Source organism: Octopus bimaculoides, chromosome 30, assembly GCF_046866305.1.
Source record: "Octopus bimaculoides isolate indiv1 chromosome 30, ASM4686630v1, whole genome shotgun sequence".
NCBI lineage: Eukaryota > Metazoa > Mollusca > Cephalopoda > Octopoda > Octopodidae > Octopus > Octopus bimaculoides.
The window spans coordinates 6,273,491-6,290,897 of NC_142957.1; the positions used below are offsets into that span (position 1 = coordinate 6,273,491).

Genomic DNA, 17,407 nt, shown 5'->3' on the forward strand with positions numbered 1-17,407 from the left:
TCACTATATTGACTCTAAAGTTTCGCTCGCCAACAAGAAGAAATCCGCATGGACTTTCCTAATTCCATAACGAAGCTTAACAAAAGAACTGTTCGATTGCTTCCTTTATTGTAATATATTTAATTCATAGTGAATTCCTGGCACGTGTGTTTCTCATACGCACTGTATAAACCATGTGGGTAAAATGCACGTAGAGATTTTACCTGTTACTATGAAACTTTAGCTATTTACTCAATTATTCACTGAATTCCATGCGTTGAATTAGCATTTTCAGAATAAAGTAGCACTCATTAACGTCTTCCATTTTATATCATTAACTTTAAATATTCAATAATATTTACAGTTTTAGCCTCGTTAGGCCTTAACTATTTTGCCTATTCTAACAGTGCACCTTTCAACACATCCCAAACTACCTGTGCCCAATCACTACACGAAGACAAAAGAAAATCATTGAAAAATAATACATTACAGTTGTCTCTCAATTGGGGTGTTAAATGATATTTTTATCGTATGAAATGATAATTGAATAATTATAGTAGGGCAGATAAACTGTGGATTGAAAACTGAGGATGGACGTATTGGGCACCAATAAGAATATATAGGCTTTATAAATTCCATGAAGATACCTTCTGTTTATACATATGGTTTTATGTTTTATTAAAGTTCCCAAGAAGATTAATATGCCGGGTGAGAATATTATTGGAAAGATATCGCACTTCGGTGAAATCATTAAGTTTTCCTTTTTATATTAAGTTTTTAATGTGATGCTTGCACACTGAACGCCCGTTTCAGGCTGTTGTTTTTCTTTTATCTAATTCTCTTTAGAGAATAGGATATTAATTAGATATTCGAACATATCAAATGATCATGGTATTGAATTTAATTATACAGAATAATAATAATAATAATAATAATAATAATAATAATAAAACACCAGGACTTACAAATATATATAACATACAGAAAATTGCACTACTAGGCACTGCACACATTCTACGCAAACACTTTCAATACAGTAACCATAAGAGCATCACAGCAAACCACAGCACATACCCAAGGCACACAGAGCTGCGCTCGGTAGTGAAGTGAAAGCACGTTATAAAAATAGAACTACTGAACAATAATAATAATAAAAAAATATTCAGACAAATACATAACAAAAACACCAGGACTTACAAATATATATAACATACAGAAAATTGCACTACTAGGCACTGCACACATTCTACGCAAAACACTTTCAATACAGTAACCATAAGAGCATCACAGCAAACCACAGCACATACCCAAGGCGCACAGAGCTGCGCTCGGTAGTGAAGTGAAAGCACGTTATAAAAATAAAACTACTGAACAATAATAATAATAATAATAACAACAACAACAACAACAACAACAACAACAACAACAACAACAACAACAACAACAACAACAACAACAACAACAACAACAACAACAACAACAACAACAACAATAACAATAACAATAATAATAATAATAATAATAATAATAATAATAATAATAATAGCAGTCCTATATTATCTATAAGAAAAATGAAGTAGACTGACATATCAAATTTCGAACCCGTTGAATGTACGCGAGATACCGAAATATTGTTTAGCAAATTTAATTATGGAACTCTTCTTCTTTATTTACATATTCCCTCCAGAGGAGTCATAGCAGTCCTATATTATCTATAATAATAATAATAATAATAATAATAATAATAATAATAATGGGCAAAAATCATTAATGATTTTTATATCAAAATTCACCGCTTGCTGACAACACTGTTCATGCAATTTTAGACTCATTCATCTCTGTTTTCAGGTACAGCTGGAGTTTATATATGATGTTTTAGTCGAGAACATTTTCACAGGAGATTACGACATCGATGTCAGTGACATTCCAAAAGAATTCACTAGAATAAAGGAAACAGATAATTCGACAAGAGTATCAATTTTAGAGCATCAGTTTCAGGTAAGACAAAAATGTAATTGTGATTGAAGAAGTGATCAATTCTTATTGATGGAAAAATCAACTTGTAGCAAGTTTCAACATAGTTTCATCATTATCTCACGTATTTTATGTTTCATTCATAGAAGTATTTTCCTTTTGTATGTTTGTATTGATCTAACATTTGTAATGATTAATCTAGGGGGCCATTTTTTAAATATAATTTCAAGGCGATGATAAAACCAGTCAAGCCGCATAACATGAACATTTCATTAAAAGAGGGTAAGTTATAAATATAAACAAAATAACTTGTAAATGCATGGCAGTACTCATTGACGTCTTTTTCGTTAAAATTTGCCAATTAATCACTTTCAAAAAACCCCTGCTGTTGATCACTGACACAGGTATACGACTAGAACTATTGTACTTTCTTGAAGCATGAAATCCCCGTTTCGGTAGACCTAATCAATCACAACATAAATTCATAGGAATTAACACAGACATTTGAAAGTGTTCTTTTCTACTTGAATGTAAAGCTGTGGAATTTCAGTTATATTTCCAATGCCATCCATCCATCCATCTGTTTACCTGCCTGGCCAACCGTCCGCATGTCTTTTTGTCTATCTGTCTGTATGCATATATGTTATTTTTCAGAGAAACGCATTGTTTGCATGAAAAATTTAATACTGAATTTATATATGTGAATCAGCAGAGCGAAAGAAATACATTGGGTGGTCACATATACATCAAAAATATATTGAAAAAATAAATACATATATAGGTCGACTTTCAGATTATAAAACGAAGTCACAAAAAGTTAAGAGTCTAGAAGATAAAAAGTTTGGGTGTTACTAATCCAGTAAATAATTCTATGGTCGTTACTGGGGGTGGGTGGGTCCGGTTGAATTTTAACATATTACACGTAAAGTAACGCTCAGCATGCTTATTTTTCTCTTCTGATTCAAATTGGTTCTTATAATGTGTAATAACTCTAAAAATGTGCTATATGGAATTCACTAATACGGGTATTCATCATTCGCTTCGTTAATTTTCTAGAAAATAATTGTTATGCTCTTGTTTTTGTTTTTCGTTTTTTCATAAATGGAAGAAGAAGAATTATCGAATTTCAATATCAACGGTGTCTTCATCGACGTAAGTAAATTACTTCGACATTTTTTTTATTGTTTTGCTTTTAAAACTTCGCCGTACCTTTCTATCCTGCTTAATTTTAACTTTCTTCTTCGTTTTATGATATTATTTTTCTTTCGTGTGATGATAAATCAGCAAATAGTTCAATGAAATTAAAACGGATTTAACATACCGTTTAAAAAATAATATTTTTACCTTAGATATTGGTTCATGGCTACAATAAATAAATACAAGTAACAAAATTTAGAGTTTCCTTCCTTCCTATCGCTTATAGAATTACTGAGTTTACCAGAATCATCTCAAATATCTCTCTCATTAACCTACCTTTTTCACATCTAAAGAAATCGTTATTAAATTTTCCAATAATCTTTAATATCTCAATCTTCTGTTGTTTCGATATGTTTCATTAATTTCCAAACGCAAACACACACACACACACACACACACACACACACACACACACACGTTTATTCAAAATATTTTTAATTATTACTATCATAACATCGGTATAAAATTTCTTTATTTAACGTTATATACTGAGAGTAGAACAATTTCAAATATGGAATTTTCGCGTACAGGGCAACCCTGGCTGCCAGACGTGAAATATAAAATAATTTTTTCAAGTTATCGTACTTTGATACGGAAAAAATCCACAACCTTCTGTCCCAATAAACCACTATTGTTCCTGAAAGTTGTCTTTTTATATTTTCTACGTGTTGCTTGAAGCTCATTTTCTTTCTACACCTCAATCATTGAATCTTACATTTGCGTCTATCTATCTATCTGTCTGTCTGTCTGTCTGTCTGTCTATATTATGATGTTGGAGCGCTGAACAGTGTTATGTAAATTTGCAATGTTATTACCATTTCAAATATACTTGGGGCACGTTCGAACTGGGGAACAAGTCATTCACTGTGTTTTGTCATGGAGAAAATTCCTCGCTCTCGACAAATGGTGTGGAAAAAACCTAGATCAGTTCGCATCCTAGACTGTGAGATGCCAGCATTTCGAAGTAAGTTGTCTCCTCTTCGACGACAGACATCAGGCAGCTGACGCTGCAAATTATTTAAAGTGTGTGTTTCCGTACGGTGGCTGACAACGCTATGCGGTGGCTCACTGTGAGTAACTTACGGAGTTGGAACGTTAAAAGCAGTGATATGTATATGTATATGTGTGCGTGTGTGTGTGTATGTGTGTGTGTGTGTGTGTGTGTGTGTGTGATCACTCTGAATTGTATGTATGCGCATATGTTTATGTTACTCCTCAGATTTTAGAAAGATGTCATTCTCTCTCTCTTATCAAAACCACTTTAGTAAAACATAATACTACTTGACACCATGATTGTATTTCCTTTCCTTTGTATAGTCTTCACTTTTTATATCGTTCTTCTGTTTGCGTTTTATGTATATATAGGGTCCTTCATGTGAAAATGAATTCCTTGTTACGGAAACACCAATAGAAAGGAATACTGTGAATTTCTTGAGGTTTGTAAGCGAAAACTGTTATCTGAATATCGTAGCATTCTTTAATTCAAATCGGGTAAGTTTATAAATGTTTTGATTTCACATTATTTAAAGCTATCACTGACTATGTCATTGTTTCTAATTTATTATATCCAAAGTGTAATAATTCCAGTAGTTTCTTTCTTGAGATATTGTACATTTTGAATACTGATACTGTGGCTATTAGATGCTTTTTAGGTCTTGCATTTTGAAGGTTTTGGGGGTAAATAGTCAACAGGGAGCCACCCTTCATCAGATGTAACTCATTTACAGTTGCGTAGACTAGACTAATGTGAAATAAATTACCCTAACCTTGGACCCAGCATGCTCCCTGTTCTTAAATCGAAGCAACACTCTTAGGAGCGAAAGTTCAATAACCAAAATATTAGGCCACACACTTTATCGTATTAGATTACACAGTTGAAGGAGTGTACAGAATTAGGGGAAACAAAGTCAAGAGATTGAGAATGATAGTAGCAATTGTTATATTCTTCCACCTTACAATTACCAAGATGGTAAATTCATTCAGAAACGGAGATTACAGCATCAAATACTTTGCTGTGCAGTAAAGCGTATCACTTGCTTTTTATAAACGCTTTAAAACCAGGCCTAAAACACCGAAAGCTCCACGAGGCCCCGGTAGGGGATGGTGGCGAACCTTGCTGTACTCTTCCACCACAACTTTCTCTCACTCTTTCTTCCTGTTTCTGTTGTACCTGTAATTCAAAGGGTCAGCCTTGTCACACTGTGTCACGCTGAATATCCCCGAGAACTACGTTAAGGCTACACGTGTCTGTGGAGTGCTCAGCCACTTGCACGTTAATTTCACGAGCAGGCTGTTCCGTTGATCGGATCAACTGGAACCCTCGACGTCGTAAGCGACAGAGTGCCAACATCAACAACGAAACCAGACCACCTGCAAAGTCAGAAAAACAAATTATTTTTCTTATTTAGTTATATAGAAGAATGGACAGAACCAATGATCTTTGCATGTACTCCGAAAAGTGAGCGAATTGGGCGAAGAGTTGAAGGCGTTTAGTATATGAAGCACTGTTGGTTAAGAGATGGTGAAATACAGGTAAATGTAGCGGATATGGAGGACACCAATTCCAAAGAGCAGAACATACTGTGTAGAAAAGACGATTCAGAGACGTCTTATATGTTATCTGTAACTTATCTGGTTGAAGAGTGTCGCTGAACGTCAATTATTTGAATTCCTTTTATATTGAATGCAATGAAAGATGCTTGTGCGTAGTAGCCAAACTATTTCCTATATGTTGGTAATACTTAAAGTATAGATTCTATTGGAGATATGCTGAGTGATGTCTTAGAGAAATCACATTATTGTTGAATCACAGCATTCTATTGCATTCTATTATCGTAGAATCACAGCATTCTATTGCAGCTATATGACATGTGTTTGCGATATGACATGTGATGACGATTCACTCCCGAACTAAAATAAGCTCCCAGCCTCTGTATCATAAATGGCTGTGTGGACCACTCCTAACGAAAGTCAGAGCTTTCTTCCACCACTACATAAAAAGGATTAAGAAAAAAATGTTATTATGATATACTTTTATTTTAGTTGTTTACTCTATTTTACGCTTGTATATACTCTTACACATTCAAAGTTCATATATTTCCTTATTTAAATTATGAATCATATTCCTTTCGATAATATCAATATGATTACAAAACTTCTTTGTGCAAAAAATCAAACTAAGGCTTACCTCTCACTGTTCTATGCGAATAACGTCCCGGATGTTCTGGTACTATGGGTTATTGTGATTGACGAAACTGAGATGAAAACAACAGTCGCTCCGATTAACCGTTTCGAATTCTGTTCGAGACTGACACACTTCAATAACCACTAAATACTGACTATATACTGCTTATGCACACACTATATACTGACACACACTGTTTCCATTTTATTCTCGCTATTAACCGTCCTCGCGACTCCCTTCGTATCTACGATGGGGCCACGAACTATACGATGAAAATACAAAGTTATTCGTGGTCGGCGAATTTTTAATAAAAAGGCGAAGGTGGCTTATCTGTTCAAAAATTTATATCTACGAAATAATCATACTTACCGATTTTTTAATGCTAAAAACCTTCCTGACGACCGTCTTTGTAAAAATATCGTAACCATTGGTCCAGCCGTCTGGCCGTAAAAAGGGCCAGAGACGGACAGACGGACGCGCATAACGCCCATTATAGTTCAGATAGCAAATCTGCTATCTACGATGGGAAATAAAGGGATAATATCGCAAATCTAAACCCTCTAAATTCACGAACTATACGGAGTCGGGGCAAAATCCAGCGTTAATCTTCGTCGCCTGAATTTTAAGAAAAAATATCAAAGGTGATTTATTTAATACAAAACTCAATATCCACTAAATAATCACACTTTTTCGCCTTTTTTCCATTTAAAAACCTTCCTCTTTTACTCTCTTTTCTCTTTTACTCTTTTACTTGTTTCAGTCATTTGATGCGGCCATGCTGGAGCACCGCCTTTAGTCGAGCAAATCGACCCCAGGACTTATTCTTTGGAAGCCTAGTACTTATTCTATCCGTCTCTTTTTGCCGAACCGCTAAGTTACGGGGACGTAAACACACCAGCATCGGTTGTCAAGCGATGCTAGGGGGGGAAAACACAGACACACAAGCATACACACACACACACACACACCCACACCCACACACACACACACACACACACACACATATATATACATATATATATATACATATATACGACGGGCTTCTTTCAGTTTCCGTCTGCCAGATTCACTCACAAGGCTTTGGTCGGCCCGAGGCTATAGTAGAAGACACTTGCCCAAGGTGCCACGCAGTGGGACTGAACCCGGAACCATGTGGTTGGTTTACCTGTTTACTTCCTACGTAATCCCCAAAAAACATCGTGACCATTGGTCCAGCCTTTTGACCGTGAAGACTGAACAGACAGTAAAACCGACGGACAGACAGACAAACAGACGAACATAACGCCCATTATCTTAAGATTTTCTGACTGACGTAGGGAAGTGGTGGGGTACATTATATGAAAAGGATTTTTATATCAAAAATAATAATAATGACTTGAGTTGTTAAGGAGCTTCTCAGTCAATTATATGATGTAGATTATTGTCGGAGTGAAATTGTCCCAACTTTTATGGTTCGTAATATATGAAAATGATAAAATATAGTATTTTAATTGATCTTGACATTTCTTTCTTTTTTTCCGCCTAGAATCCACCGAATTACTTGCCAAAGACGCTGAAAGAATCTGTTAAAATTGGGCCATATATCCTAGAACTAGTTAGTTTTGAGGATAAAAAAATATGTATACACAGTGTTTTAAAGGTTAAGTTTGATAATAAGAAAAAGGCAAGTTTGATATTTTTTGTTGATGTTTATAAAATAATTCCATTTTTGAAAAGGAAGTTATATGAAAGCATAATGAAAGAAATATCTTACGTTCCTATTTGTATCGTATTCTTGTATTATATTTTCTTGGCTCAACATAATAACCCAATGAAAGATTTTGTTGGAGAGGAAGCCACCAAAAGCAAGCAATGAAATAGAATACATGAAGTTACGATAAAATGTATGGACGGTCGGAAGAAACAACCAACAACATTGTGTGTGGTACCGCGGTGTTTGGCAATAATGAATACATCTAGAGGCATGCCAGAATTGCGAGCTTTCATACCCTGGGCGTTATTCCAGCATTAAGAAATACGAAGAAATAAGAAGTATTACAATCATACACATGAAATATTCTTGATATTGTTGTGAATGTTCGTCAGAATAGGATATATGTCCTAATCGATATATCAGTTTAAACAGATGAAAACCTCGAACCTTTCAAAAGGCCGAAATGACTAGCTTAAATCCCGAGGAGAATGTTGCAGGCACAGAAACCGACCAACCGACCAGCCAGCCAAACATCCATCTATCTAGCAATCCATCCAACTAACACTGATGCTACTACTACTGCTATTAATGCTACTTGCTGCTGCTGTCACTACTACTACTACTACTACTACTACTACTAATAATAATAATAATAATAATAATAATAATACTCTTTTACTTGTTTCAGTCATTTGACTGCGGCCATGCTGGAGCACCGCCTTTAGTCGAGCAAGTCGACCCCGGGACTTATTCTTTGTAAGCTTAGTACTTATTCTATCGGTCTCTTTTGCCGAAGCGCTAAGTGACGGGGACATAAACACACCAGCATCGGTTGTCAAGCAATGCTAAGGGGACAAACACACACACACACACACACACACACACACACACACACACACATATATATATATATATATACATATATATATATATATATATATATATATATATACATATATATATATATATATATATATATATATATATATATATATATATATATATATATATATACATATATACGACGGGCTTCTTTCAGTTTCCGTCTACCAGATTCACTCACAAGGCTTTGGTCGGCCCGAGGCTATAGTAGAAGACACTTGCCCAAGGTGCCACGCAGTGGGACTGAACCCGGAACTATGTGGTTGGTAAGCAAGCTACTTAGCACACAGCCACTCCTGCGCCTAATAATAATAATAATAATAATAATAATAATAATAATAATTACAATAATGATAATAATACACATAGATTGATCAGAAATGCCATACGACTACAGAAGGTTATTCAAAAACAACTACAACAACAAAATCAGCAACACAAGAATTAACAAGAACGGCAACGATAACTACCTTCTGCCACCCCTCGCCCTCACCCTGTTCCTGTGGTTATAGAACGTAGCCTAGCCAGGGACACAAACAACAACACCAGCAGTAACAAGAAGAACGACACCGTTACCGTAGTTAGAGAAGGTAACTGCAAGCAATAAGTGATAATAGTGATAGTAATTTAACTTCATTTGTTTTGTTCCCACGCTGAGCTTATCCACCGAAGATTACAAGATAGCAATGGATCCTCTGAGAATTTATTCAGCGTGTTACAAAGAGTAGTTAAATCGGATCTATTTCAAAACGGGAGCGCCAGTTTTCATTTATGTTTTATGTAGTGTTTTTGGTACGGAAAGACTTTCAAACTTCGTATACTTATCTATTTTGTGTTATAGAACAGAAAAATATTTTTGTATTCGAATTTATTTCATGTAAAAAATTGGGATCCTTTTTAAAACGGGGGCCACATTTTTCACTAATGTTTTACGTAGTGTTTTTGGTACCGAAAGACTTTCAAACTTCGTATACTTATCTATTTTGTGTTATAGAACAGAAAAATATTTTTGTATTCGAATTTATTTCATGTAAAAAATTGGGATCTTTTTTAAAACGGGGGCCACATTTTTCATTAATGTTTTACGTAGTGTTTTTGGTACCGAAAGACTTTCAAACTTCGTATACTTATCTATTTTGTATTATAGAACAGAAAAATATTTTTGTATTCGAATTTATTTCATGTAAAAAATTGGGATCTTTTTTAAAACGGGGGCCACATTTTTCATTAATGTTTTACGTAGTGTTTTTGGTACCGAAAGACTTTCAAACTTCGTATACTTATCTATTTTGTGTTATAGAACAGAAAAATAATTTTGTATTCGAATTTATTTCATGTAAAAAATTGGGATCTTTTTTAAAACGGGGGCCACATTTTTCATTAATGTTTTACGTAGTGTTTTTGGTACCGAAAGACTTTCAAACTTCGTATACTTATCTATTTTGTATTATAGAACAGAAAAATATTTTTGTATTCGAATTTATTTCATGTAAAAAATTGTCTTATTTCGATAATTTCTACTAATCACTGACGTCTATTCAGTTGAAAACAGTTAGCGCTGTAATGGTGTATATCGTATTAATCTTCTAACCCTAACCCTAACTAGACTGTTAACCGTAACCGTAACCCTAACCCTAACCCTAAAACTAACCCTAACTCTAGAATCCGAACTCTAAAATTGTTACACACATAGATACGCACAGCGTAATTTATTATATAAAAAATATATGCGTATAAATTACGATTAAACCGGATGAAATATGTCACAGAGAATAACATTTTTATGACCGCCCAGCAGTAACTCTATTGAGCTGAATAGACCTCAGTGATTGGTTGAAATTACAGAAATACGACAACTTTAACATGGAATAACTTGCGAATTCCTTTTTTTTTTGTTAAGAAGACTAAGAGTAAAAGATGTCTCATATAACACATTCTACCAGTGTCCCAAGTTTCAAAGTGTTTCGTTAGTGTTTCGTTAAGAAAATACTGGCGCCCCGTTTTAAAATAGATCCGTTAAATCTCTTCCAAATCGCACATGACGGATTTTATTCACATTATGTTCATTACTATTTTTTCGTATTACAGTCAAGGATCGAAGTATATCTGATGAATCACTTTCTGGTTACCATATGGATGGACAAAGCTTATCCGTCATGTGCCGACATATTAAAACTAACTAATATACTGAGCACCAATCAAAAGAAGCAGGTCAATAAAAAATTTACCGTGCATTCAGGGTAAGTGCGAATATTGATTGATTGCAACGGCAGTCATACGACTCCGTAAAAGAACATAGAAAACATACATCCAGTATGACAGATATATATATATATCGTATGTATTTGAGGCGCGAGACAAAAATGAGATGCAAGTTGACAGACATAGATATGATATATATATATATATGTGTGTGTGTGTGTGTGTGTGTGTGTGTGTGTGTGTGTGTGCATCCCTGATCACGAGCAGAAATAGTGGGGGAGAATCATAGCCATGTGTTGAAAGCTATTATTTGTCGGTTTGAATAATTTACCTTTGGAAACATGGGTGTTTCGTTCAACATCCTTAAACAACCCTTATTAAGAGACCATTTGAGCGGCATGGGCTACTCGACCTGAAGGAAATTCTAACTGGACCCCCCCCCCCAAGATCATACGCTGTTTATCTTGATATAAGATCTCCATGTGGCGCAGATGTAATTGTGAGGCATATGCCTGGTTTATCATCTTCAGACGGGTAGTCATTATGGGTATATTGGATTTCGCATATTTGTACCCCGGTATCATTTTGATGGCATGCGCTGCTCTCTCACCTAATGATTATGATGATAATAACGATAATAATAATAATAATAATAACAATCATAATAATAATAATAATAATAATAATAATAATTTTGTATGTGTATTTCGTGTGCAAGATTCTTGATGTGGTTACGTGTGTTGAAAGAAATACAATTAAACCTTGGGAGAGGCATTATGCCGGTAGTAAACACACGCACTGGTTCAGTCCTTTATTAATTTATATAGTTTTATATTCAAAATAAATATATTCAAAATAAATGGAAGTGGAGAGATAAGTTACTGAAGAGATTGCAAGAGTGCAATGAAATAATTTAACAAAAAACTATATAAATTAATAAAGGACTGAACCAGTGCGTGTGTTTACTACCGGCATAATGCCTCTCCCAAGGTTTAATTGTAATAATAATAATGATAATAATAATAACAATGTTAAAATGAAATATAATCTAATTTATTATTGGAGTAAATGGAGGAAGTGAATGTTTTATGGAAATTCTACACAATTTCAGAAATGTATGTCCATGGAACTGAAATAATTGGAAGTGAATGAGATATTTTGTCAGAAATCATTATTTTATAATGTTAGAATCTATTATTCTCATATTTCTAAACGTACAATAATTCTCGTCCTTTTTCATGTAAAGTACGAATTTCAACAAAAGTGGTTTGCTGTGCATCATTCACATTTTAAAAGATGCAATAACCAGTCAATCAGTAATCAACATAGTACGATTAGTGCGACTGATCAAGAAAATACAACCAGAAATAGTACCCGACTGTGTAAGTATAGCAACATCTTTTTTTTTTTTTTTTTTTCTTTTATGTGCTTCGATCAAGTCTTTATTAAATATCGGAGGGAAAAATCTGTCCTTCAAATGTTTACTGTTATTGGAACACATTCCTGAAAAATTCTTCGTGTTCGAAGATCATTGATATACTAATGAATAAATGTCAGATAATTTTTTTCATTATCCTACACTGGAAACTTGCGGAGTACTGAACCGTACATCTGTGGATTGATTTGATCAGCAGACTCCTGTATAGAAAGAATTCAAATATTCCGCTTGCTACTCTAGAAATTTCTAAACATCGAGCAATGCAGTTATTCTGGTATTGACATATTACATGTCTGAACTTCTTGCGAGTTTGCTTCTTGGATTTAACGGTAGGGAAGTGTAGATAAACATATTCAGCAGCACAGCAGAACGCGGCTGTGTCAATGAAATTTATTCTTAAATAATGTTTAGTCGGGAACGTACAGTAACCAGTGGCTGACCATTAAGTTAAGAAATTTATATGTTACTACATGGAATCTATATATTACCATTATTTTAATCTCTATATTATGAGTGAAAGTGGATAGAACTTTATAAAAGATACTGTAAAACAAATAATTAGGTATTGAGTAATTTCAGTCCATTTCATTAATTAATTCATATATTTGACAATTATTTTTTGGCAGGAGTCCTACGCCTACATTTGGGAAGTTGCTGAATATTTGCAAAAGGAATCATCTTTATACAGTAATTTTACACAGTGATACATGGGAGTGAATATGTTTTATAGATCCGTGTTATGAGTTAAGAGGTGATGTATACAAAAAACCCTAATACTTTGTTGGGTAAAGAAAACCAAAGCTTAGCCGTAATTGTTAATATCGCTTAAAGGAAATGGGAAACATTTCAAGAAACTAAGAATTCATCTTTGTTTACACATAGAGGCCAAATATCGGCATATTTCGGTAATAATACATTATGCTAATTACAGTTGCTAAAAGTTCTTCGGAAGACTATTTCTTCCCGAAAAGTTAATATTAACTCTTTTATGCAACCTTAAATTAAATATGCTAAATTTGTAATTTTCGATAAAAGTAAAGATATCTCTTGTTACCTGCAAATAAATTTGGGATTTTTTTCTGCTCATTTCAAATCAATTTTCTTTGAAATATTAATATTCTTTTCTACTCTAGGCACAAGATCCGACATTTTGGGGGAGGGGCAGTCGATTAGATCGACTTCAGTACGCAACTGGTATTTAGTTTATCGACCCCGAAAAGATGAAAGGCAAAGTCGACTTCGGCGGAATTTGAACTCAGAACGTAAAAACAGACAAAATACTGCTAAGTATTTCCCCGGTGTGCTAACGTTTCTGCCAGCTCGCTGCCTTTTTGAGATATCAATATTAATTTCTTGAAATTATTTCCTATTTTCTTTGAGACATCGCAAGAATTGCCCATAAATTCTTTTCTTTGTGTGTGTGTGTGTGTGTGTGTGTGTGTGCATACGACATTCAGTAAATCTCTCCATTTTTTTATATCTCTCAATATGTTTCTTTATTTTTCGTTATTTTTCTTTTTTATTCAATATATTTACTCTTTTACTCTTTTACGCTTTTACTTGTTTCAGTCATTTGACTGCGGCCATGCTGGAGCACCGCCTTTAGTCGAGCAAATCGATCCCGGGACTTATTCTTTGTAAGCCTAGTACTTATTCTATCGGTATCTTTTTGCCGAACCGCTAAGTGACGGGACATAAACACACCAGCATCGGTTGTCAAGCAATGCTAGGAGGACAAACACAGACACACAAACATATATATATACATATATACGACGGGCTTCTTTCAGTTTCCGTCTACCAAATCCACTCACAAGGCTTTGGTCGACCCGAGGCTATAGTAGAAGACACTTGCCCAAGGTGCCACGCAGTGGGACTGAACCCGGAACCATGTGGTTGGTAAGCAAGCTACTTTCCACACAGCCACTCCTGCGCAACATATTCGATATAATAATTTTTTAATATCATATAACGCATAACACATTTAGAAATTCAGGAGGTAAGCTTCAGTTGGAAACGGAGTCAAAGTTTCAATATCTTATAGAAACTAATTCATGTACCACTGCTGTCTTCTCAACACATTCACTCTTTATCTTGTCTCTGACCATATACGGTTGGCAGCTACTTTCATATGCTGTTGCTGTCATCTTAGTTAATGGTGTCCTTCACTTCAAAGACCACTAGAGTCTTCCTAATTCATTGACTATGGTTCACTAACTAATGAAATAGTACGGCTGCCATATCAATACATATGCCATTGTTGTCCTCTCTATCTATATATACCTTTGATATCCATCGCATTTATATACAGTTTATATCCTCTCCGTTCATATTCATGTCCCAGGAATACTTCTCGAGTCACATACTTGTGTTTTCCTATGAGATCATACAGTTCAACTGTTGCTCTTCTTTTATCGTAAATGTCCTCTCCATCCATATATAACCATATATAACCGTGTCTTTCTCGATTCATGGATGTGCAGTCGGTGTCAATACCTTGTCAATATAGATCATGAAAATATTGGTCAGTAATATATTAATTCAGTCAACCACATTTTGCCTGTTGCTCACAAGAAACCCTGCGTAATATCAGCATTAATAACTGCATTTGTAACCAACAGATACCTCTATATAAATCAATATAATTGTGTAATCTTTTGTGTAATCTGTATAAATAAAGATATAATTATAAACTCTGGCCACGCATGCAAATTAATAAATCTATATTTATAAACAGCGATGTTTGTCTTCTTGTTTTGAAACAACATCCCTATACACCAGAATAATGTATGAGATAAAACATAATAATGCATGAGATAAAACACAGATTGTTTAACAAAACGGATGGTGAAAGACTAATGGAATGGTAAGTTTTTCCCCTTCTCTCTCTATCTCACACCAATTTTGTTGTATAGGCAGTATATATTGGAACAATATTGTTATGAGAACTTTTTATTCAGGAAAACAGTATTGCATAACAAGCATATGTACATAGAAAGATGGTGAAGTAGGAAATACGGTATACGATCGGTCTAAACGAGTTTAGGGTATATAGTTACATAACCTTAAGTAGAAGTTCAACTTTCTCCAAATTCTATGAACAAATGTAGTTGAAATAAGCACTTCACAAACTTAGAAAAAACTCGTTAATATGACAGTGTTACCACTGCTTAGACGAATGATTAAGACTTTATATGTAATAATCTTAAATCAAAATAGTCAAATATAGACAATAGATGGGAAATATATCTATGGAAATAATTTCTTACAATACATGGTAGAAAGCTTTGTATAGTAGAAAGCTCAGCATTATTTTAGTCAAAAGAACGGTCTCATTTGGTATGTAATTTTAGGAGAATAGTCTCCAAAAGAGGTTAGTGATCGACTGAAGCCATTTTGGTGGGCACTGAAGAGAGAAAGAGTGAAGCGAGAGAGTGAGAGAGATAGAAAGAGAGAGACTGAAGGAAATATAATGGTGAGGTTATCAACAGTTACTTCCTTTACCTTTCAGACATTTGAAATATGTGTGGTAATTGGTTAATGTATTATATTAAAAGGCTATCTCTCCGGTGCACTACACAAAAGTGAAGCCAAACATGGTTTAGGAGACAGAATCCGTGAGCGCTTATTGAGCGCACACACACACACACACACACACACACACACACATATATATATATATATATATATATATATATATATATATATATATATATGGGTACAGGACCTCACAAAACGTAAACAACATGAAAAATGAAGGCCCGCTTGGGTATGCGAACAACAAGAGAAACAAATGAAAAACAAGACAAGTAACATAAAGAACGACCCTTCATCGATTGTCGGCTGTTTATCTACTCATAAATACATATACACATACACATATATGGTCACACGCACACACATATACATATAAAATATAAACATACATATACATACACTCACACACGTACACATTCATACAATTAAAAGTGAAAAAGGAAAAAATGAAAAATATATATAAAAAGTAAAAATTAAAAGAAGTTAAGACATATGGAAAGCATGTGCAGGAACGTAGTAAAAATGTGGATTCTAGCCGTGGTTTACTGGAAGATCTTAGCCAAGTGTAAACCTTATACCGACGGTAGTGGTAAGTGTGGTCTCTGTAATACGAAAAAACGGCTCATCGGGAAAATCGCACCCAGCTTGCTCATCACAGGCTTCCATCTTTTCACAAATACATCTCGTGACAGACACTTCTTCTCCAACCTGATCTTACTACCGAAGAGGTAACTAAAAAAGTTAACCAACCCCTGGCCAGAGACAAAGGTATCTGTCACTATACCTTTCACACGCCTCTTCCATACTGTTTCTTTCAGTATGGCTACTACGCAGAGAAAGCAAGCCTTACTTTCCCTGTTAAGGAAAGGAAAGGAGGTGGCACAATCTCGATGATAGATTCAGCTGATAGCTGTACTCTTCCCATCACTGACAACAGCTGTTCGACAAAAGCTATCAGTACTGATAACTCCCGACACTCCACGAATGCATACAAGACGGTTTCCCTATCTTGCCCACATCTCGGCATGTCGGCGAGACGGTACTTCCGTACCTTGACAGCTTGTCACGAACAGGTAACTTCGCACGGAAGCACTGCCAAGCTAGGGATTTCTGGTAATTATCCAGATACCCCGGCCCGAACGTTCTCCTGAACAGGTTGACCAACTGAGTTTCATCTGACATAGATTCCACTAACCCGCTATAGAAATCCGCGGTGGAACTCTTGCCGCCGGCATTGCCCAACCGAGAGAGTAGCTGGAGCGCCTGACGACACTCTAAATGCCAGTCTCTCACCTTAGGCCTCCGCATGATCCATGCACCA

The 17,407-nt window shown here is 35.0% G+C and overlaps 1 protein-coding gene across 6 annotated transcripts in view; it reads left to right on the top strand.

The window, feature by feature from the left end:
* The window catches only part of LOC106879751 (uncharacterized), a 49,116-nt gene extending 33,829 nt beyond the window's left edge, over window positions 1-15,287 (top strand). For 2 of the 6 annotated variants that reach the window (XM_089346226.1, XM_089346228.1), the window contains exons 21-29: window positions 1,828-1,977; window positions 2,184-2,235; window positions 3,062-3,105; window positions 4,516-4,641; window positions 7,860-7,997; window positions 10,998-11,149; window positions 12,358-12,493; window positions 13,176-13,300; window positions 14,119-15,287. In XM_089346226.1, coding sequence (XP_089202352.1) covers window positions 1,828-1,977; window positions 2,184-2,235; window positions 3,062-3,105; window positions 4,516-4,641; window positions 7,860-7,997; window positions 10,998-11,149; window positions 12,358-12,493; window positions 13,176-13,253 — 876 coding nt within the window. In that variant the 3' untranslated portion in view covers window positions 13,254-13,300; window positions 14,119-15,287. Of the gene's footprint in view, window positions 1-1,827; window positions 1,978-2,183; window positions 2,236-3,061; window positions 3,106-4,515; window positions 4,642-7,859; window positions 7,998-10,997; window positions 11,150-12,357; window positions 12,494-13,175; window positions 13,394-13,682; window positions 13,751-14,118 lie in introns of those variants that run through there. The other 4 variants (XM_089346229.1, XM_089346227.1, XR_016239199.1 and 1 more) reach the window with 4 other exon arrangements.
* The last annotated feature ends 2,120 nt before the right edge of the window (window positions 15,288-17,407 follow it).